This window comes from Xenopus laevis, chromosome 3S (genome assembly GCF_017654675.1).
Source record: "Xenopus laevis strain J_2021 chromosome 3S, Xenopus_laevis_v10.1, whole genome shotgun sequence".
Lineage (NCBI taxonomy): Eukaryota > Metazoa > Chordata > Amphibia > Anura > Pipidae > Xenopus > Xenopus laevis.
In genome coordinates, this window is record NC_054376.1 from 114,518,189 (window position 1) to 114,543,508 (window position 25,320).

Consider the following 25,320-nt stretch of genomic DNA (forward strand, 5'->3'; position numbering starts at 1 on the left):
AGATTCACATTTTTTGAACAATTCCTAGAGAAAAAAGTCTGATTTAATATAAAGCGGCCTAATAAAATCATCACAGCTCCCACTGACTTCTAAAGCACCTTGGCAACTTGGCTACGTTTGGCATTAGAGGTATTCGTGTTTTTTTTTTCACTTACTGTATATACTCGAGTATAAGCCGAGTTTTTCAGCCCCCAAAATATGCTGAAAAACTCTACCTCGGCTTATACTCGGGTCAGGCGCAAAAACGGTCGCCGGCGTCTAAGAATAGTCGCCAGCGTCCAAGAATAGTCTCCAAGAATATTTGCCAGCGTCCAAGAATGGTCGCCGGGATCCAAAAACGAGATGCCGGCACCTCCAATGGAAGCAGAAACCCTAAATTTTTTTATTGAAACTTACCAGAACCTGCTGCATTTCTCACCCTAGGCTTATAATCGAGTCAATAAGCTTTCCCAGTTTTTGGAGGTAAAACTAGGTATCTCGGCTTATACTCTGGACGGCTTATACTCGAGTATATACGGTAATAACTTTCAAATTTTTAGAGCTTTTCAGAAATATAGGAAAACCACAGATTTGTGGGAAAAAATGTAATATGAGTGTTAGTAAATGGGACAAAACTTTTTTCTTTTTCTTCATTTTCCCTGCATCGCCAGTGATGTATTCTATTCATGACATGTAACTAATTGAGGTAGTCACCACAATGCTTTTGGTTTTAATTCTATTGTATTATTTTTAGTTGGAAAACTATGTATATGATATTAACAGATATAATTCTAGCAAAATATAATTGGTATAATTGTTTAAATTGGAAGCAGAACAAGGGACACAATAATCAAAGGAAGAGAGAAGGTAAATAGTAGTTTCAGAAAGATAAAGTACAGTACTTAAAGATACATTGAATATAATAATTTTCATTAATCCTATATCCAACTAAACAAAATGCAAAAGATTTTATTTCATACCCTATAAAGGTGCAGTATTTTTTTGTCTATCCTTGTTGTTTTAACAATAAAAACGTGTTTTCTATATCGTTTGAATGGCTATAGGAAAGGTCATTAGAGTTCTGCTATTTCCATGGATGCACTCAGATGCTCATTTTTTCAATCAAGGATACATCAGCTAGAAATTACAGTGCATGTGAAAGGAATAGGAGGAAAAAAGGCTTAAATACACTTGGACCCTTTTTTTTTAGCAAATGGCACAAATAAGTTAGGGATGTCACTGCTTACTACTGCAGTATCGATGACGTGTGGGGTGTCAAAAGTTAAGTGTGCTAGGGCTCCTTCTAATTGCAATATAGTACCACCACAAATTCCATTTAAGCATTTGCATATAGATCTGCACCTTGAATAATAATCCTTACACTTAAACAGATGTGTCCAGTTTGAAGATTTATTGAGAAGTGCAGTGAAGGAACATGGCAGTAGCATACAAAATAGCCTACATTAGGTCACATTAAAAATGCATTTTATTATATTAAAAGCTTTTTATATTGTGTTGATTTCTACTCAATTACAGATTTAAAACCCCTGAGGATATTGTGTTTCCTTCTTTTAATTAGCATTTGTATTTACTGAGGTCATTACAATTGGGAGAAGCTCTTAGCTTCAATTAGCAAAAAATCACAGAGCAGTACTCAAGTAAGCAGGTGCCCAGAGACTTACAAACATGGCAATTAAATTTATTTTTTTATGAATTTTATAGCGCACGGCTATTTTAATCAATCTATAGTCAATCTGGTCTGAGTGACTGTCTTGGAAGGAATTTGCCACTGAGGCAAATTGGAGAAGGCTTCACATTCATTTGACCAAAAGGCTCAACTTAGGCCTCCTAGTATTATTGATTATGTTACAGTATACAGAAATAGAACTATACTAAAGACAAAGACTAGGATGATAATGATTACATCTTTATTTTTTACAACCAAAATTCCCTTCACAAATAATCAAAGCTCTTTCCCAAACCTAATTCTGCTGATACTTACCTATGTCCCTCTCCAAACCTCTTAAGGCTGCCATACTAAGCACCTGGCTGTCCTATATCCACAGAGGAGTTCTAGTTGAGCTGCAAAAACTATAGAAAAAGAGTCACATCAAATAAAAGGTGAGAGAGAGTTTGTATTACACTGTGAGCCTAAGGCATGCCAGTGGCCTGTGGGCAACATGTTGCTCACCAACCCCTTGGATATTGCTCCCAGTGGCCTCAGAGCAGGTGCTTGTTTTTTAAACTTGGAGGAAAGTTTTGGTTGCATAAAACAGGTGTACAGACCAGCAGTGCCTCTGTAGGCTGCTTGTTCATATAGGAGCTCCCAGTATTCAACCACAGCCCATAACTGGCATCCCCAGGATTTTTTTGCATGTTTGTGTTGCTCTTTTTTAACCTTAGCATGTTGCTCACAGGTAAAAAAAAAGGTTGGGGATCACTGCAATAAGGGGTCCATTTACTAACAATCGAATTTCATTTTTATACGCAAATCTTGAAAAAGTTGTGGTTTTCCTATATTTCTTAAAAACAATTAAAAATCTTTGCCAAGTAAAAGATGTCGAGGTGCTATAGAAGTCAATGATCTTATAGGACTGCTTTTAATCAATTTGGACTTTTATAGGTTTTTTGGATTTTTTTTCTGCTGTGAATCATTAGGAATATTGATATTTTTTTTGTATGTTTTATATTCTGATCTTTAAATAAATTCAGTGTCACTTGTGGTTTTAGAGTTTGTGCGTTTAGTCATAGTTGTCATAACTTCTAAAACTACAAAAATGTTATCTTACTTAAATTAAGCTGTCAGCATTTTGTTGGAGGTGCAGAGACGACATAGAGCAATTTCCAGTCAAGAACAGAGGAAGTTTGTGCTGGTAGGGAAGGAACATTTCATTTATATAGTTCTCCCTGAATGAACTGTTGGGGCTCCATTTACATAGTTCGATTGAAGGAATAGAGGAAATATAGTTCGAATTTCGAATGGTCGAATATGGCTACTTCGACCATCGAATGGGCTACTTCAACCTTCGACTACGACCTTCGACTTCGAAACGAACGATTTGAACTAAAAATCATTCGACTATTCGACCATTCGTTAGTCGAAGTACTGTCTCTTTAAAAATGTATTCGACCCCCTAGTTCGCCACTTAAAACCTACCGAGGCCAATGTTAGCCTATGGGGAAGGTCCCCATAGGCTTCCTAACAATTTCCTGATCTAAGGAATATCCTTCAATCGATGGTTTAAAATCCTTCGAATCGTTCGATTGAACGATTAATCCTTTGATCAAACAATTATTCCTTAGATCGTTCGATCATAGGAATAGCGCAAAATCCTTCGACTTCGATATTCGAAGTCGAAGGATTTAACTTCGACAGTCGAATATCGAGGGTTGATTAACCCTTGATATTCGACCCTATGTAAATGTACCCCTAGATGTATCCTTACCCTGAAAGGTACTTTAATGAAATATATTTTGCAGATATGTAGATACTGAGGAGGTTATTTATCAAGGTCCGAATTTATCTCAGTATTTTTAATATCCAACTCCAAGAAACTCCAAAATAGGGGCGGGCTAAACTCTGAAAACTTTGGAGCTTTCCCCTAAAACTATGAATTGGTCGTAGTTTTCTGCAAAAACTATGTTTTTTCTGAGTTTTTTGCACCGAATCCCCGAAATCATTGGTACGGACATCAGCACAAACACTGGGACCTTCCCCACTGACTTATATAGGACCTCGAGAGCTTTTAGATGCGTGAGTTATTAGACCATCAGACTTGAGTTATTAGACCATCAGACCATCAGAATTAATCTCGAATAATTTGTAGTTTTTTTTTTTTGCTCTGAAAACTTCAAATTATTTGAGGTTCGGATATTTGGAGCTTGATAAATACTCCCCTGACTGTATAAAAAAATATATCTAGCAATTATAAGAGATAAAGTAATATTTAGATTTTGCTTGACTAAAGGGAACTTTATTATAATGCACTCTGGAACCAACTTTTCATTTAGAAAATTCTGTGTATAAAGGCTGTATCTCCTGAATTTAGACTCATTTGTAAAACTTAATCAGAGGCTCATTACAGATCTGTTTTAGATACATGTGTGATAATCTGCAGGCAAATTGTATTTAGTGGCAATGTGATGCACATGGAGGCTTTTGTGACAGATGCATGTAAAAAGATGACAGTAATTATAATATGTAGTTGTATTTTGTTGATTCTGTAGCTATGAGTCAGATCTTTGTCAGCGTATACCTACACATGAAAGTTCGAGGGAGGCCTATTTTTTATGTAATGATAAATGTACGTACTAAAGGGAAAGAAATAATAAGATATCCTATAGAATTATATTTGAATATTTGAATTTCAAATTCCTTTTTACTCAAGTGTGTTTTTAAAATTGATTCTGTAAATACGCGGCCATATTAATCTGCATTCTACTAAGCCATCCCATACATAATTCTGCAGGCAGCAGCGAAAAAGAAATCTTTCCTGTATAATATGATAATACACTGGATTAATCTAATGCTCATTATGCCGGGAGAAGAAAGATAATTAAAAATCGATCTGTTCAGATCAGCATCACAGAAATGTTGCTCACTGTTCTATGCTTTACTTGGTGGCTTAACACAGATGTAATCACAGAATTGAATTAATGCAAGTGACATTTTACTTTATTTTAATGCCGTTTTATGCAAGACAGTATTTCACTTTTCTAAACACTTCACTGACACTACCTAGACATGCACAAATTCTTCTGACTTAAGGAACCACCAACATACTTTCTTTTACTGTAGAACTAGCATGCATGCCCCCCCAAGTGCAACTCCTTGCATTTATTAACACTGAACTTCAATTTCTATCTCTCTCTGCAAAACTCTACATCTTACATGAATTGTGAAGCTTTGCAGTTTAGTATGTTCAGCAAACACAGAGACAGTACTTACAGTGCCTCAGAGGACAGACAACTCTGAGATATTTCACTGACAACATTAGAAAATGTTGCCTTTATCATCACTTTATCGTCACGACATTCAGCCAATTCTCTATCCAAACACAAATATTAGGCTTAAGGCCAATATTTCTGGTACAGTACCAGTTGCAATGTAAGTAGATCTTAATCCCAATGCATAGGTTTCTGCTCACCTTCTCATAGAAAGCTCCATAGATCTCAAGCTAACAGGCCTATAGTTTTCAGAGAATGGAACAACTTTTTTTTAGGAACGAGCTGGAATAGGAAAGTTGTCATTAAGCATATTTGCAAACTTGCTAGCTTTTTTCTGATTTGGCAATGTCAATGTCAATGTCTGGATAACTGAGGTCACCCATAATAACAACATGGCCTTTTTGTGAAGCTTTTTTCACTATTGTGTGATGTAGTGTGATGTTTGGTCTCCCAAACCCAGAGTAAACCCCAAGGTGTCGGTCACGGATCCCTGTTCTGTCTTTAACAACTGCCATTCACTTCAGGAGGAGCCCTCCACTACTCGGATGCCACCAGGTCCTCCATATGAGATTTTCCTATTGGAAACAGCAGTGCGTAAGCCATGAGGGGGGCGGACCCTGGCCCAATCTCACCCCCCTGCTCCTCAAGTAGTTCTGGGCTGAGTCAATACCAATCTTGACAGTGCAGTACACAATCGAGACAGAAGCATAGTCGGGGGCACAGGCTGGGACAGAATACAAAATCAGACAGTGCGGTACAAAGTCAAGAGACAGGAGCGTAATCAAGGTCACATGCTGGGTCGTAATACAAAGGAAGTGGGTACAAACCAGGATCCGGAAGAATAGTCAAGATACAAGGCAACAGTCAGGACAAGCAACAATCTGGACAAGAATCAGGCAAGGTCAAACACTGATTAGAAAACTAGAAATAGCACCCAGGAACTATCAGTATAGACCTATGTTGGTCAATGACACAGTGAACACCGGCTCTTTAAATATTTGAATTTCGCACATATGCACGATGGCGTCATGTGGCGTAACTCATCAAAACCCGTGGCGAGTTCGGTTCCAGCAAAAGACTCGGCGCGTGGAAGAGGATGCAGTGGGCATCACCGCTTGCCTCCTAGATCACCAGGTATTTCCTTTACACGTAACTGGACTTCATTCTCCTCACTTGTACAGGACAATTCTCAATTTTATATTTGAGAACTCTAATAAAACACTTTAATTCTGAGTTTGGTGTCTTATTTTCTGAACTTCTTTGTGTTAATGGAAAATCAGTCCTTTCCGGTCTGACTACATGGAATAATAATAGATGTTAAAAAAGTTATCGTTACACCGGTTTCTCTTTCAGTGGCATTTCCATTAAAATATAAAAGTTGTCTTTCCATTTTGAATCTCATTAATTGGAGATATTTTCACCTAAGAACCTAGGGCTTCATCTATAGATCTGAAATACATGTACTTCTCTCCTACACTGTGCATGAAACATAAAATCCAAATTAACTAATTAAAAAAGTGTGCATGTAAGGTTAATAAAAGAAAAAAAAAGTGTTACTGTTAGTATATTCCTATTCATTAATTGTCTTCACTAGAATTGAATCCAGAGACATTTTGCTAATTAAGAAACAGTAGTCCATTAGTAAAGCAACATGCAGTACTTAATCAATATCACAGTAACCCTGAACTCCTTAGAAGTCCATGGGTATAATGTTTAGCTGGTTTCTGCTGCTTCTTTCATTAGTGACATTTATGCATAATTATAAAATGCCCATGGAAATGGCTTGCTTAACATTCCATGAAAAATAATGATTAATAGTATTGTAGAGAGTGCGTTTTAGTTATTACTATGTTTAATGGCATTGGGTCTATACCTTATTGTGTTGTGTGTGGTCATTTGGGGGCAGTAACTCATTTGTAGAAAAATGTAATTCTAATATTCTAATATTATAATAACTGTTACCTATGTTCTTGCAAAAATAGTTGCATAATGTAAGTAAAAAAAAATGGCTGATTAATTTCATTTGCTTTTGAGTGCCCAAAATACTAGCCTAGTAGGTAATAGAGAGTTGGATTAGAAGTTTCTTCATTATTACAGAAACAACATCTGGAAATCTTACTACTTACTGCTCGAATGTAGAACACACCATTACATGTGCATCTTTTTATGAAGTACTAGTTTGGGTTCTAAAGTGACCACGCATTGATGCTATTCAGAGAGGTACTTGCATTTACACACTTTGTCAACTAGCGGGGAGCGCCCATATGCCTGCCCTGCCTGCTTTTATTTGTGTGCCCAAAGTTCTTATGAAGTGCACCCATTGACACAAGGGGACCTTGGAAATGCTGCCAACCTGGAAATGGAATGTCAGCCTTCCTTGAGAAAATGGCATCAAGGCAGTTAGCCTATACTTGGCCATGTGCATCAGGTCCCCTCTTTCTTGTGCCTACACTAGATTTTGGGATGATGCAAAGCTTAGCTTGGTAATAATTTACACTGAATGGTGGCTGCTTGTATGCTCTGATTGTGAATTCCAAAAGAATAAAGGTAACAAGATTTTTAAATTTCTGAAAATGGTTTACTGTGGTGGTTGTTATAGTAGAGAAGACGTTCCAGTGTATTGGTAACATAGTAACATAGTAAGTTAGGTTGAAAAAAGACACACGTCCATCAAGTTCAGCCTTTTGACTTTTTTTTAAATCTGCCTAACTGCCAGTTGATCCAGAGGAAGGCAAAAAAACCCATCTGAAACCTCTCCAATTTGCCTCAGAGGGGGAAAAAATTCCTTCCTGACTCCAAAATGGCAATCGGACCAGTCCCTGGATCAACTTGTACTATGAGCTATCTTCCATAAGTCTGTATTCCCTCACTTGCTAAACACCATCCAACCCCTTCTTAAAGCTTTCTAATGTATCAGCCTGTACCACTGATTCAGGGAGAGGATTCCACATCTTCACAGCTCTCACTGTAAAAAACCCCTTCCGAATATTTAGGCAGAACCTCTTTTCTTCTAATCGGAATGGGTGACCTCGTGTCAGCTGGAAAGACCTACTGGTAAATAAAGCATTAGAGAGATTATTATATGATCCCCTTATATATTTATACATAGTTATCATCTCACCCCTTAAGCGCCTCTTCTCCAGCGTGAACATCCCCAATTTGGCCAGTCTTTCCTCATAGCTAAGATTTTCCATACCTTTTACCAGCTTAGTTGCCCTTCTCTGTACCCTCTCTAATACAATAATGTCCTGTTTGAGTGATGGAGACCAAAACTGTACGGCATATTCTAGATGGGGCCTTACCAGTGCTCTATACAGTGGAAGAATGACCCCCTCCTCCCGTGACTCTATGCCCCTTTTAATACAGCTCAAGGCCTTATTTGCCCTTGATGTTGCTGACTGGCATTGTTTGCTACAGCCAAATTTATCATCTACAAGCACTCCAAGGCCCTTTTCCATAATGGATTTGCTTAATGCAGTCCCATTTAGGGTATAAGTGGATATTTTTACATCCCAGGTGCATGACTTATCCACATTAAATCTCATTTGCCACTTAGATGCCCAGATTGCCAGTTGGTCAAGATCCTGTTGCAAGGATGCCGCATCCTGGATGTACCGTATATACTCGCGTATAAGCCGAGTTTTTCAGCACCCAAAATGTGCTGAAAAACTCAAACTCGGCTTATACGCGGGTCATACCTCTGCTCTTCCCTCTGTCCTTCCCTCTGTCACCTCTGCCCCAGCCGGACTGCCTGTGACTGCCTGTGTCGCCGCCCGGAGCAGGTCCAGGAGCTCCGGGCGGCGCGTCCTTCCCTGCCGGCGTTCGCTTTCAAAATGGCGGCGCCCATGGCCGCCACGTGGGTAGCGGCGCCGGCCGCTACCCACGTGGCGGCCATGGGCGCCGCCATTTTGAAAGCGAACGCCGGCAGGGAAGGACGCGCCGCCCGGAGCTCCTGGACCTGCTCCGGGCGGCGACACAGGCAGTCACAGGCAGTCCGGCTGGGGCAGAGGTGACAGAGGGAAGGACAGAGGGAAGAGCAGAGGTGACAGAGGGAAGGACAGAGGGAAGAGCAGCCAGGGTGGGGAGAGCGACAGATGGGGGGGGAAGTGGCAGAGGGAAGCAAACATGAAATAGGGGTGGCAGAGGGAAGCAAACATGAAATCCGGTCGGCGACACAGTCAGTCACAGACAGTAACAGGTACCTGCCCAGTGTCCCCCAATTGTTGCGGCTGGGTCACATTCACATTTTGAAATCTGACATGGGGCCCCTAGGCTTATACACGAGTCAATACATTTTTCCAGTTTTCTTAGGTAAATTAGGTACCTCGGCTTATACACGGGTCGGCTTATACACGAGTATATACGGTAATTAATTGGGCTGGATAGTTTTGTGTCATCTGCAAACACTGATTACTTACATTATCCTCCCCTAAGTCATTAAGCAAGTTAAATAAAATTGGACCCAATACCGAACCCTGAGGGACCCCGCTAAGAACCTTACTCCAAGTAGAGAATGTAACATTAACAACCACCCTCTGTACCCGATCCTGTAGCCAGTTTCCTATCCATGTGCAAACGACTTCATTAAGCCCAACAGAACTTAGTTTAGAAAGCAGTCGTTTGTGGGGCACAGTATCAAACACTTTGGCAAAATCCAAATAGATCACATCTACTGCCCCCCCCCCCACTGTCCAGCATCTTACTTACCTCATCATAAAAAGCAATCAAATTCATCTGACATGACCTATCCTTCATAAAGCCATGCTGATTGCTGCTCATAATGTCATTCACTAGGACAAAATTTTGAATGTGATCCCTTAACAAGCATTCAAATAATTTGCCTACCACAGATGTCAAAGTTACAGGCCTATAATTGCCAGGCTGAGATCGTAATCCCTTTTTAAATATTGGAATGACATTAACTTTTCTCCAATCCATAGGTACCTTATCAGATGAAAGTGAATCTGAGAAAATCAGAAATAGGGGCTGGTCTAAAACTGAACTAAGCTCTCTTAGAACCCGGGGGGGGGGGGTATGCCATCAGGCCCTGGAGCATTGCTTACATTAATTTTTATTAAAACTTTATGGATCATATACTGAGTCAGCCACTGACTAGATTGATTTGAGCCATCAGTGCAGCTATGAAGTGAGCCTGGGAACTCAGACTCCTCTGTTGTATACACTGAAGAAAAGAACTGATTTAGCACATTTGCCTTTTCTGTATCTGTTACAACCATACTGGTACCATTATTTAATGGAGCAACACTCTCAACCTGCGCCTTCTTTCTGTGTTTTTAGCTGAAAATGTAATGCCCCAATCAATGCTCTGAAGGGCAGCCCTCAAGGCACTAAAATTAGCTTTTCTGAAATTCATGGTTTTTGTGGCCCCAGTATTTATTTGTTTTTTTGCACCAGACATTAAATGATATAACATTATGGTCACTATTACCCAGGGGTTCAATGACTTGCACATTTTTTCTGGTAGACTCCTCAACAACTTGTGCCATAAAATTGTCATGCAACAAGTTTATAAACTTTTTCCCATTAACTGATCTGGCAGTACTGTTGCTCCAGTCAATATCTGGGTAATTAAAATGCCCCATTATCATTACTTTACCCAAACTAGCAGCCCTTCCTATTTGCATCAGGAGCTTAGCCTCCTCCTCCTAACTTACATTAGGGGGTCTATAGCATACTCCTACAATTAATTTGCTAGAAAAACATTATTATTACACTCCTATACTTTTAAGTATGTGTGTGTACAGGGCTTAAATAAACGTACTACCCCCAATTATGAAAAAAAAAAATATATATATATATATATATATATATATATATATACCCCCCAGGAATTGCCAATTACTTTACCAAAGAAAATTTAAATTGGTACTGTATAAAGTTACTGGGTTTTAAATCAGTGCTTTTTCTGCCTTTAACAGAGTAGCCATTGACAGCCTGCAGGTCACCAGTGTCAGTGTCGGTCTAATTACACCTCTGTACTTTATTATAAGCAGCTTTTATTTACTCAGTATGTTATTTTAACTGCTAAAATAAGCAAAGTAAACAACAGTATTTCTCACTGGAGACTGGATGACTTGTTTCAGTCCTGTTTCTGCTTTTCTATGGGTTAGATAGCAACCTCCCCATATCTCTACTCTCTCTAATGAGCTAACATTAGTTTCACACAGGCTTTACCTGTTAAAAACCATGAATGATACAGCAAATAATGTGAAAAGCGTCACCAAATAGGAATGTTATCCACATTGTCCCCAGATATAAATTATATTTATACTTATCAGGACTTAGACATAACAAATAAGGAGATGGTATATATACAACTGTTTTAAATTAGTAAAGAAAGACTAACTTTAGGCAATTGAATTTTCCATTAAAAATAGATAAAAAAAAACAGTTGTCTAAAAATCACTTTATTTATAGCTAATAGAAATCACTGGATTATGGCACACATGAGTAACGATTGCCTGAAAACACGGAGGTCCACCTGTTTACAGCAATGGTTACTCATGAGTGACAAAAAGATCTCCATTCTTATAAAGTATAATGAGAAACAATTTTGTACAATTCCTATTATTTTGCTGCTATGGGCAAAAAATAGTAACAGACACTGCTTGTGTCATTACAAAATTTTTATTTGGAGACTGAACTGATGTCTCAACCTCAACAAAAATGACTTTCATTGATGTCAAAATGTCAGTCACCAAATAAAACTTCCACTATAAGACCTGTGATGTGCGGATCATATATGTATATCAGGTCAGGACCTGGAGCTTTCCTTAATTTGGATCACCATACCTTAAGGGGCCGATTTATCAAGGGTCAAATTTTGAAGTGGAAAATACTTCGAAATTCGACCATCGAATAGAATCCTCCGACAATTGAATTCGAAGTCAGAGTATTTTATTCATCGTACGATCTTATTTGGATCGTAATATGATTGTACGATGATACTCCGATCGCACTGCGAATCGTACGATTCAAACGATTATATTGTACGATCGTACGATTTTCCTTCCAATAAAAAATACTGGTGAAGTATTGAAGTCGAAGTTCTTCGATTATCGAATGGTTGAATAGTGGAACGATTTTTACTTTGAATAGAAGTCAAAGTAAATTCGAAGTTGTAGTATTCGATGGTCGAAGTGTTCAAAAAATTACTTTGAATTTCGAATTTTTAAACTTCGAAAATTCCCTCTAATTGACTTCAACCCTTGATAAATCTGCCCTTAAGTCTCCTAAAAATCATTCAAAGATTACTTAAACCAAATAGGATTGTTTTTGCCTCCAATTATGTTTACTGTATATACTTGAGTATAAGCCGACCCGAGTATAAGCCGAGGTACCTAATTTTACCTACGAAAACTGGGAAAACTTATTGACTTGAGTATAAGCCTAGAGACAACTACAGCCCTGTCTCCCAGCAGCTCACATTCCGCCAAAGCGACCCCCCCAGTGATCAACCCGACTTCTTTGCAAAGTTGATGGTGACAGAGAATTGCCAAACGGATTACTGGGTGCATCGTCCCACTGTCCCACTACCATGTGCAGAGGGTGCTGTGTGATATTGCCATCACTGTTAATCTTTCGTATAACCAACAGAGGGTGCTGTGTGATATTGCCATCACTGTTAATCCTTCATATAAGCAACAGAGGGTGCTGTGTGATATTGCAGTCACTGTTATTCTTTCATATAACCAACAGAGGGAGCTGTGTGATATTGCAGTCACTGTTATTCTTTCATATAACCAACAGAGGGAGCTGTGTGATATTGCAGTCACTGTTATTCTTTCATATAACCAACAGAGGGCGATGTGTGATATTGCAGTCACTGTTATTCTTTCATATAACCAACAGAGGGCGCTGTGTGATATTGCAGTCACTGTTAATCTTTCATATAACCAACAGATGGCGATGTGTGATATTGCAGCCACTGTTATTCTTTCATATAACCAACAGAGGGTGCACTGTTATTCTTTCATGTAACCAACAGAGGGTGCTGTGTGATATTGCAGTCACTGTTATTCTTTCATATAACCAACAGATGGCGCACTGTTATTCTTTCATATAACCAACAGAGGGCGCTGTGTGATTTTGCAGTCTCTCCCCAAGGGAACTGTTGGTATAGGAATGATAAAAAGTGACTGCAATCTCAGCTACTGCCCGCTGACTCGAGTATAAGCCGAGGTAGACTTTTTCAGCACATTTTGGATGCTGAAAAACTCTGCTTATACCACATCTCATTTTATAGAAAACTGGGCTCATTTATGAATGCAAATACAAGTGAGGCACACTAAAATAAACACGAAATGTTACTGGGCACCACAGCAAATTAATTTTAGATATCCCCACCATATCCAGAGGTTGTCTAGTTTCACCAATATATGTTAAAATTACTCACTAATTCGGGCCTCATGGGCCCCTTGTACCTACTGGGCAGCCTCAGGGTCTGCTTCCTCTGTAGTTACACACCTGGTGTCATCCTGTGTTGACTTACATGCTTTGTGCACCTTCAGGTACTCAGCTTAGTGTATATTGTGGCAAGGAAACCAGCCCAAATTAGGCAATACTTCCAGGGCTCCACTAGCAAATTTACTGACTTTCACCATGCCAGTTACTAACTAATGCCATTATTAATGTTGCACCAGAGCTGCCCACAATGATGCTCAAACTTTTTGGAAAACTGATCAAAGTCAACTTTGAACCATGCACTGCATTCATGAATGAGCCTTAACATTTTTCACAAAGCCAAAAAGTTTGCATTTCTGCCCCACACCCTAAGATTTTTGTTCCCTATTGAAATCTGTGAAACATACTTGAATGATAACTGAACATTAAGACACAGAAAAGAAATGTGTAAATACTTTATTTACATGTTGTTTATTAAACAGACAAAAAAAATGTATATGCTCCACTTTTTATAACAGGTTCTTCCTGTAGGGAAATCTATTTTGGTGAGCAAATGTGAAAAACAAATAACTGGCTTACAGTTTATACCACAAAGAGATCAGGCCTGCAGCTTTGGATTTTCGAGTTCATCTATTGTATATTAAATCCACCAAAAACACTTCTTTTTCACTTTCTTTGCCTTTTTCCTTAAGTCTTGTTTTTCGGGAATGGCGTTATCAGGATCAGGTTTCTGTACAGGAGGCAGGACAGGGCTTCGTTCCACTTGCTCCAGCATTTTCAAAACTTGGAGGAATCGGCCTTCTTGTTGCCTGAAGTCATATTCTACACTAGTGAATACAAAAATACAACATTTAGGGGATTACTTATCAAAATTCCAAAAAGTTGTTAAAATTTTCTGAAAACAACTCCGACCAAATCCGCACATATTATTAATACATTTTCCAGAAAATTTCTTGTGTGGAAAAAAACTCAAATACCACAACTTTTTCGTATTTGACACTTGAATACCGAGACTTTTCAGAAACCCAGTGAAAATCAGTGGCATTGGTCAGATAAACAAACCACACAAACAAGCTCAGCACATTTGAAAACCTCTAAATATATGGTTTCCCATCTACAACAATTCACTTCCTGGTAGTTATAAAGATACTATAAAATAACACAATCTCTTTAGTAAGATAGGTCGGCATATGAAAATGGATGATAGATTGAGGGACAGCAGGACTTTTCAACATGCATAGGTAGACATATTGTGTGCTTTGTCATAGTGTCCTGCTGAGTAGTTCTTAGATACTATGGACAATCTCATTGGTCAGAAAGGGAGTTGAGTAGTTAAACAGATTTAAGATTGAATTTCAGCAACTTTGAAAATCCCTAGGTACAAGCTTTGTCCTTTTTCACAATGAGTAATTCTACACTACGATGTACTGGTCCAATATAATTGGTATATGGAAGGCATATGATTTTGGGGTAAACAGGAGGCACAATTGAAATGCCTTGGTACATATAGTAATTTGTTGCATTTGGTTGTACCCTTTGCATGTTGACATCTGAGACACCAGAGAGAGAATGGCAACTTGGCAACCTCGTGAGCAGGGGGACCCAGGTTTTGTAAACCAAAAGTGTTTTTTGACATCCTCTCATATGAGAGGATAGTCCCTAAAAAGTTTTGTTGCATTCTGCTACTAGTAACATGAGATAGTACAAGACCAGACCCCCAATATATGCAGAGTCATTTCACATGGGGACTGTTCTTTGATACTTGTTGACATCCTTGTGGATTAGAAAATGGTCCCTTGAAAGGTTTTTTTGCATCACCCAAACACATTTTTAAGATTCCTTGTGAGTTTGGGTCTTTGATCTTTTATCAATTTGGTTCCTATTCTACCATTATGTTTGCAAGGTATATTGCCAATTGTGGGAGAACTCAAGACAATGAGAATGTAAGTAGAGACCTCGATTCTGGGATGGCAGTGGATGTGATTTACTTAGACTTTGCTAAAGCATTTGATACAGTGCCACACAAAAGGTTACTGGTTAAATTAAGGAATGTTGGCCTGGAACATAGTATTTGTACCTGGATAGAGAACTGGATAAAAGATAGACTACAAAGAGTGGTGGTAAATGGAACATTTTCTAATTGGACCAGTGTTGTTAGTGGAGTACTGCAGGGCTCTGTACTAGGTCCCTTGCTTTTCAACTTGTTTATTAATGACCTGGAGGTGGGCATTGAAAGTACTGTTTCTATTTTTGCTGATGATACTAAATTGTGCAGAACTATAGGTTCCATGCAGGATGCTGCCACTTTGCAGAGTGATTTGTCTAAACTGGAAAACTGGGCAGCAAACTGGAAAATGAGGTTCAATGTTGATAAATGCAGGTTATGCACTTTGGCAAAAATAATATAAATGCAAGTTATACACTAAATGGCAGTGTGTTGGGAGTTTCCTTAAATGAGAAGGATCTAGGGGTCTTTGTAGATAACACGTTGTCTAATTCTGGGCAGTGTCATTCTGTGGCTACTAAAGCAAATAAAGTTCTGTCTTGTATAAAAAAGGGCATTAACTCAAGGGATGAAAACATAATTATGCCTCTTTATAGGTCCCTGGTGAGGCCTCATCTGGAGTATGCAGTGCAGTTTTGGACTCCAGTCCTTAAGAGGGATATAAATGAGCTGGAGAGAGTGCAGAGACTAAGTGCAACTAAATTGGTTAGAGGGAGGGAAGACTTAAATTATGAGGGTAGACTGTCAAGGTTGGGGTTGTTTTCTCTGGAAAAAAGGCGCTTGCGAGGGGACATGATTACACTTTACAAGTACATTAGAGGACATTATAGACAAATAGCAGGGGACCTTTTTACCCATAAAGAGGATCAACGTACCAGAGGCCACCCCTTTAGACTAGAAGAAAAGAACTTTCATTTGAAGCAACGTAGGGGGTTCTTCACAGTCAGGACAGTGAGGTTATGGAATGCACTGCCGGGTGATGTTGTGATGCGGATTCAGTTAATGCCTTTAAGAATGGCTTGGATGATTTTTTGGACAGACATAATATCAAAGGCTATTGTGATACTAAGCTCTATAGTTAGTATAGGTATGGGTATATAGAATTTAATTAAAAGTAGGGAGGGGTGTGTGTATGGATGCTGGGTTTTCATTTGGAGGGGTTGAACTTGATGGACTTTGTCTTTTTTCAACCCAATTTAACTATGTAACTATGTAACTATGCAACTATGTGGGAGTTAATTTTTTGCAAAATGCAAAATAAAAAAAATCTAAATCAACTTTTTCTTCCACAAGGTTGTAAAGTCTCACCTCAAAAACAAACCTTACACACACTTCCCACTGACTTGACTTCCAAAGCTTTTTGCTGGCAAAGTTTTTAATTAGAATTTTCAGATTATTATAGTTTGAAAATATATCCGGCATTCAACCCTATGAAAGCTTTTTAGTTCTATTTTTTAAAATGACCTTTTAACATGGTTAATTGAAAAAAACCTAAAATACAATACTTCTCTATTATCATTGAGCAAAATACACCAATGGTGAGATTAATATTTTGTATTGTGCTTGTTCTTGTTCGTGTTCTGGTTTCCTTTGTTATCCCAACAGAGATTTCCTTTTGTTTATTTTACAATACCGAATTCATTTTTTAGAACACGGTTATGAATAATGAAAATGATGGCACCAACAGTGGTTTATATAGGTGCTCTTCACTTGCACATTACACTTATATTATCTTCTGCTGCATAGACATTAATGCTGTTGTGTGCCAGCAATGTGTTCTATAGGAAACAATTCTTAGATAGTAGAATTTTTATGCAATCGATTTGTTATGAATGTATGCACTTATGATAAATACTTTTTTGTAAAATGAATATTTAGTCAAACACTGCTGCATCTGCAATTCCTAAGCCTAGATATGCCCGGTCGTTTGTTAGTTCTGATCCCCATATTTCGATATCAGATCCCACAGGACCAATGTACCCTAATATTGCACCCATTTTCCATTGTTCCAAACCATTAATATCACTAAAATAGCTTCATCCTTAAAAAGCTCCAAAAATACTTGAACGTATCTAGAGATACAACAGAATTCTCCTTAAATTGTGGGAAGATTAGGTTTTAAAATGGTAGGCAAGGGGTCTTATACAGGGACACAGAGGTAAATTGCCTTTACATTATTCAACTCAAAACACATGAACAAGGTGATTGTCTTCATATGTCATCAAAAATAAAGAACAGACTATCTCTCCCAAACCCAAATTCTCTTAATTTAGCAAGAAAACTTTTTGAAAAATAAGTTAAGATAAAATTATGAAGGTAAAAATCATGCCCTAATTGTTAAAGGGACCATCTGCCATTGACTTCTACTTGATTTCAACAGGTATTAGCTGAAGTATTTTTGGATTGTAATTTAAAGCAGCTTCAGAGCACAATAAATCTCAACAAATTTAAAACTTGACCAGAAAAATTCACGGCTTCATAAATAGGCCCCTTAGTGTCCCAGCGGGGAGCAGTGCTCATGTCACTCATGCGACAAGAGCCTGTGGCCCCCCAGTTTTATACCCTGGTGTCCCCCCGGCCCAGTCTGACCCTGACCATCCATTTTTTCTGACTGCCAGACAAAACTTTGCATCCCATACAATTAAATGCACACTTCCCTGTACATTTCAAACGGATGTATTTTCTAAACATGCTATCACAAAATTTGTAGGAACTTCTCCAAACTTGAACATTACCCTCGGCTGATTTGCTCTGTAGCCTTCTCTTTTACTGTCTTTATGCTTTGCTCATGAAAGATGACATATGAGAAACGTCTAGGATATTGTGACAATGCAATAGGCAAATGTGTGTAGGCATTGAGTAATGACTGTTATTACCAGAACCATGCATTCACAAATGAGACATTTTGAAACTAATTACATTCCAGCATAATCATTTGGTGAGACGGCTCTGAACATTTGTTACTGCTTGATGGGCGAAAGGTGAACATCCTGTTTTAACATTTCTAAGATTCAATAGGAATCTGTAAATTGCTCATATGAAAATGGCCTTATTCGTGTTATTCATGAAAACAATAGCTAGACTACTCCACAAATGACAATATTTGCTGCATTTCTACATGTTGATTTTTGCTGATAAAGGTAATTCATGAAATGGATTCACATTTTTGAGTGTTTAATATATTAACCCAAATTATGTTTTCTGCATAATGAAAAAAAATGCAATTGTATGCATCTTTCTACTGTAAATTCATTAAAAACTGTCAGTGATTTATAAATGTAAAAGAAGCCAACTGATTGTCAGAACTGAAGAATTACCGTATATACTCAAGTATAAGCCGAGATTTTCAGCCCCCAAAATATGCTGAAAAACTCTACCTCGGCTTATACTCGGGTCAAGCGCAAAAACGGTCGCCGGCGTCTAAGAATAGTCGCCAGTATCTAAGAATAGTCGCTGGCGCCTAGGAATAGTCACCATGTCCACGAATAGTCACCGGCGTCCAAGAATAGTCTCCCAAGAATATTCGCCAGCATCCAAGAATGGTCGCCGGCATCCAAAAACGAGACCCCGGCACCTCCAATGGGAGCAGAAACCCTCAATTTTTTAATTGAAACTAACCAGAAGCTGCTGCATTTCTCACCCTAGGCTTATACTCGAGTCAATAAGCTTTCCCAGTTTTTGGAGTTAAAATTAGGTACCTCGGCTTATACTCGGGACGGCTTATACGCGAGTGTTATGGGGTTTCAGTCCCCAGAAAGTTGCAACTACAAATATTTGAAATGTTAAAATCATTGACATTTTTGAATTACTATATTTTGAAAAGTATATACAGGTATGGAATCCATTATCAGGAATCCCATTATCCAAAATGCTCCGAATTACAGAATGACCAGACTCCATTTTATCCAAATAATCAAATTTTTTTAAAAATAGTTTCCATTTCTTCTGTAATAATAAAACAGTATCTTGTACTAAATCCAAACCGAGATATAATTAATCCTTATTGGAAGCAAAACCAGCCTATTGGGTTTATTTAATGTTTATATGATTTTCTAGTAGACAATGTATGAAGATCCAAATTACGGAAAGATCCATTATCCGGAAAACCAGAGCATTCTGGGTAACAAGTCCCATACCTGTATAATATTTTAATCAATAGAAAGTCAGCAATGTCTCTGAATCTGTCCAGATTATTGGATTTAAACTTTTTGAAGGTGTTCAGAAAAATATGTATTTCATTAGTAAATGCATGAAATTAAACTGCACCATTTTCCCTTTATCTTTTATTGTTACAGACTCAACAGGCAAAATTTTATGAAAATATGAAAATTCAAAGCCAGGCTATTTTGCAGCTGGATACTACGGCCAAGGTTTTCCGACTTTTCTCAGATTCTCCGATTTCTTAGCACTCAGATAGCGTGTGCGGACTCTGTGAACATGTATATATATATATATATATATATCTATATATATATATATATATATATATATATATATACATTACTTAGACTTATATTATGTTATTATTATTATTATTATTATTATTGCAAAAAAGGGTTTATTTATGACTGCATGTGCAATTGCATTAGTGCAAAATTTCCTGTAGTAGGTTGCATGTAAAACCCCATCAATTGAAGGGACTCCTTGCACTTCTGTATAGTTGAGCCAAACCTGCTGTATTCCTGCTCCCCTGAATCAAGTTCTGCTGCAACTATTGACGCAGTGAAACGCTGGAGCTATTTTTGCACCAGGCAGAACACATTTGGGTCTAAAGAATAGGCTGCACATGTCACTTGTGTGCCGCACTCTGGAAATGACACCACCAGACTTTAAATATATTCCCTGCCATTGTGTCCAATTTGTGCTAATTTTAACACATTGGCCACAATTGTATCAGGCACAACCAGTGTCGGACTGAGATGCCAGGGGCTCACCAGAATACCCTGCCTAGACCATGGGCACACTTTCCAAACTATTATTCCACCTTTCTACACTCAAGCTCTTGATTCTCCTAGTCTTTTATCTCTACAATATTCTATTCTTTCATTTTTAAGCCCCTTAAAGAAATAGGGAATGGCCATGAAATAGACCAAATGTTAAGAGCAAGAGGGCAAGGGTCCGGCACTGGGCACAACTCCCCCTTGCAACAACACTTGAATTCTGGGGAAAAAAGCATTATGGGAACAAAATGGCAATTGCCCTCAAAATTGCTCTTTTCTCACTGCACTTGAGGACTTAAATGAGCCATAGTTATGAAACAGAGATCCCCTTAAAGATTTTGAAAAGGATTTCAAAATTTTTCTGACATAGGGCCAGATGCGGAAAAACCTTAACTCAGGCAAGTGACATCAGCCCAGAGGATATGCTGGGAATGAGCAGAAAGAAGATGAAGCGCTACTGGGTAGGGATGTAGCGAACGGCGGAAAAAATGTTCGCGAACATATTCGCGAACTTGCGACAAAACATGCGAATAGTTCGCGAACGTCGCGAACCCCATAGACTTCAATGGGAAGGCGAATTTTAAAAGCTAGAAAAGACATTTCTGGCCAGAAAAATGATTTTAAAGTTGTTTAAAGGGTGCAACGACCTGGACAGTGGCATGCCAGAGGGGGATCAAGGGCAAAAATGTATCTGAAAAATCCATTGTTGACACAGCGCTGCGTTTTGTGCTGTAAAGGGCAGAAATCACACTACGTCACTCAGGTGATGTTTCTGGACACGGAATGTGAAAAAGCTCACACAGCTAGGTGGCACTTGGTTAAAGACTGGGCAAATAATGCCTGCAAGGTCAACGTATACACTACAGCAGTGGATACGGAATATATTATTGCTGCTTGAAAAACGTCACTCGGGTGGTGTTTCTGGAGACGGTATTATTATTGATATTTAGACAGAATGTGAAAAAGATCACACAGCTAGGTGGCAGTTGTTTGAAGAACAGATGCAGATGAGAGATCAGCAGCAGGACAGCTGCCCACAGCAGCTACATACAGAGCACTGCAGTAGAAGGTAGATTACTAGCCAGCAAAGCTACCCTAAAATGTCCCTCAAATCCCTGCAGACTTCTGTCCCTCCAATACAGAGCAGTATCAAGTAGATTACTAGCCAGCAAAGTTACTATCAACTGTCCCTCAAATCACTAACAGCTCTCTCCCTACACTAGCTCTTCCAAGCACACACAGGCAGAATGAAAAAACGCTGCAGGGCTTCAGTTTATATATGGAAGGGGAGTGATCCAGGGGGTGGGGGGGGGGTGGTCCAGGAGGGAGAGCTTCCTGATTGGCTGCCATGTATCTGCTGGTCTGGGGTGAGAGGGCAAAAATAAGCGCCAGCTAAGGCGAACCCAAATTGGCGAACGTCGCGCGACGTTCGCGAACATTCGCCGAACGCGAATAGTCGATGTTCGCGCGAATTAGTTCGCGGGCGAACAGTCCGCGACATCCCTACTACTGGGTGCATATTCAAAGGAGCAGATCTTCTCTACCTTGGTCTAAATGTACTTCACAGCCTCAGTAGGAGAAACTCCATCTAAAGAATATTAGGCAACAGTCCCACAGCAGAAACATGGCAGCTAACACTCAACCCTTACTATATATGGAAATGTTCTTTTGTTCTGTACTGACTGTACTGCAAATCTCCTCCATGTATATTTCAATTTATTTCTCTTTTTCTATGTCGGATTATACTCTCTCATTACACCTTCTTCCTTTGCTCTTAGATACGTTTCAGTGGAAGATGGAATAGACCATTTAAACTGGGGATGGAATTACAACATAACATCTGATGGAAAACTGCAATATGCCCTGTCACTTGTCTAAAAAGAAAGGAATGGCCTATAAAAATGAGTCTTAGCAAATATACAGCCTTTCAGATACTATATACAGTAGAGGGATCCTGGATAAAGAAGCAATTTGTCCTATGGAAGTTGAATTTGTTGGGGGGAGGGCACAAAGAGCTTCCCACAAACCTATGTATTTAAGGATTTGCAGGAGGGATAAGTGACCCCAGAAACGTGCATAGCTGCTTCTTAGGGGACAATAAAGCATGCTGAAGATTCAACATACAACAACATAAAGAAGGCAGGGCCAGATTTGTGGAAAGGCCACCAAGTCCCAGGCCTATGGCGCAGGATTTTAGGGGGCAGCACACTGCCCAACCACATTTGTTAGGAAGTTCTGGGGCTGCTAATGAGATACAATAGTTTTTAAATTTCTGGTTCGCTAATCCTCAGTGCTCCCGATGAAAATGTGTGCATGTGAAGACAAGGAGACAGGGGTTATGAACGGAAGCGGGTCTAGGGGCGCCCACTATGTATTTTCAGCCATGAAAAAAGGTACATTCTGACTGCTGCCTTGATTTTACACAGTGTAAAGGAATTAAATATATCAAAGAGGAACTTTTCCTTTAACTAGACAGAATCTCTCCTGCCCTTTCGACATCTGTTCCGCCAATTTGTTCAAATCCCTCTGCAAAGGATGATACATCTTGCTTGGATCCTAAAACACATTTTCCTGTCATTTTCAATGCGGCGCTCGCACAAAGAGCAGACAAATGAGATACAGAACTGCGCAGCCACTGAGCCGGTCTTAGACCATTTTATACCCAAGCTGCAAAGAATAGAAGAGAGATACCTACCTAAATGTGATTCTGGGATAATGTAAAATAATATTTTTTATTAAAAACAAACACTACGAATGGATTTTACTGGAGAAAATGAAACCCTTTCCCGTTGCGACTAACTACATTTGATATATTAAAAAATAGATGGTTAGAGAGCCTTGTTGTGTTTTTTTGGAAATGGCTAATGTTTACACATGAAATGGCAGCATTTGAAGGTAAGGAAATACATGCCTGATGTAATGAACCCAATAAATCTAATGGGAAAACCAGCATACCGTTTTATTTGATAAATCGCTTCCATTAAAGGCCTGTGCTGTACTCATTTGTGAGTCGCATATCAGTAGTGTAGTTATCAGATGATACTATATGGCACTGTGTGTGTGTTTTTAAAGAAAAGCAAATGCAAAAGCCTTGGGTGCTGGTCAGTATCTTGAATAAAAACAAGTAAGTACTGTACAATGAACAACTTGAGTCAACAATCACTGGTGCAGTGGAGTACTCCTGTAAACCACTAAAACTGTGCACTTTAATCCGTGTACTGGTGACACTTATAGAATTCTAAACTAACAGTCATTCTGACTGTTCAGCTCCCTAGCTCTCTTTTTTCAGGCAACTTGCTTTGGGTTTGGTATTGGTCTTTTTGCAAAACCTTGACTCACCCCTTTACGCCCTAACATTCCAACCAAGCACAAATCCACTGAAGGCTGCATTTCTGGGACCAACTGTAATAGGGTGAAATGTGAATGATTTAATATAAATGTTAATATATATGTCTAGGTTTGCCACTAGGGGGAGCTAGACTATAACAGCTGTGAGAGAAAGTCCCCAGTGGGTGTAGAATAGCAAGTTATAAAAGGGAAGGCTTCAGGAAGGGATTTTAAGAGATGCGTCATGGGAGGAGAGATGAGCAGAGGGCACTGCAGTAATAGAGTTATCTCCTGGGAGAGCTACTGAGCCTAGGTAGTGTGAGGCCTAGTGGTGTAATAGCACTCTCTAGGAAGTGTAAGTTAGAGAGATAATTAGCATGGGCAGCTATGGCCCCAACTAGGAGTGAGTGGGCATAGTGTTCCCAGCAGGAATCCTGCCAGCCATGGTTTAAGAGGAAAGGCTAGATCCAGATTGAGTCGGCCAGGGCCCAAGAGGCCCTGTGAGCATGTGTCCCCCCTTGCTGTGTGCTGTTACGGGCAATGTTCTGCAAAAGGCTGGGAGGTTAAGCCATGTAAATGTGCTGCTGATCTACTGAGGGCTGTGACAATAAAGAAAACATGCTTGACTACAATTCTCTGCATTTTGTGTTTTCACTGAAGGCTTTCCCCCACACTATCGGTCTGTGGTACATCAAGAGCAACCCATAATTGAATCACTGAGGCTAGCCATTCTTTTTTATAGCAAGCACATCCCCACATTTCAATGGCTTCTGGCCACAGTCTCTGGCCTCAGGCCTGCCTTCAGCCATGTTCCTGTACCCTCTTCCTTAAAAAACCCATGGCTGCAGCTACAGTACCTTCAAGTCCATCCTGACCCTAACCTTTCACTTTGCAGACTAATCTCAGTAACAGGGGGGGTGTGTGGGTAGAAGATATTTAGGTAAAAATGGCACCATCCTTCTTGTCTATGCATAATGTAAAAATAGCCTATCCTCCCTTCCCAGCCAATCATACTCCTGACTAGTTATGGGCAATTTTGACCCTTTTCACCTTTATTTTTTTTGATGTGCAACAAATTGCAAGGCAAATTTTTGACGTGCAACCATTTAATTCACCGTTTCGAGTCTATGGGCATCATTGTCATGGCAAAACTTGGTGAAAAATTCCCCCTCAACCCATTCCTTGCGCTGTCTGTTCTTTTCCCTTGTGCTGTATGTGACCCTTATGTCCATCCACAATATCGGGCATAATTAAATGGTTCAGTCCTGAGCTCATCCACTTCTGTAAAACAACATATTGCAAGATGGGAACAGCAGCCCTTCTGGCTTCTTATGGGCACATAACACTTGTAGGGATGTCTTGTTTCCACATTGCTACACAAAAAATAAACCAACTATTCTGTAACATACACAAATTAGGATTTGGTTTCGGATTGGGATCTATCTGTATGCTTCATTAAAGATTTGGGATTTGGACAAATCCCAAAATAGTGAATTCGGTACATCCCTAGAAAGGGATATGTGGAAAGCTGAAATAATTGCACTATTATCCCATAGCTTTTATGCATTTAGAGGATAAGTAAACCTTTAAAATAAGTGAATGTAAAATTGATGAAGGGGCTATTCTAAGATATTTTTCTATGTATATTCCTTATTTATTTTGTTTTGATTCCAAGATATTAAGGGATAGATGTACTGT

General features: G+C 39.1%; 1 protein-coding gene across 2 annotated transcripts in view; it reads right to left on the reverse strand.

Annotated features, from left to right (window-relative positions):
- Positions 1-13,791: 13,791 nt before the first annotated feature.
- The window catches only part of LOC108712411 (protein INSYN2B), a 77,735-nt gene continuing 66,206 nt past the window's right edge, over positions 13,792-25,320 (reverse strand). For both annotated transcript variants that reach the window (XM_041588753.1, XM_018254629.2), the window contains exon 4: positions 13,792-14,177. In XM_041588753.1, the coding sequence (XP_041444687.1) occupies positions 13,991-14,177 (187 nt within the window). In that variant the 3' untranslated portion in view covers positions 13,792-13,990. The remainder of the gene's footprint in view (positions 14,178-25,320) is intronic.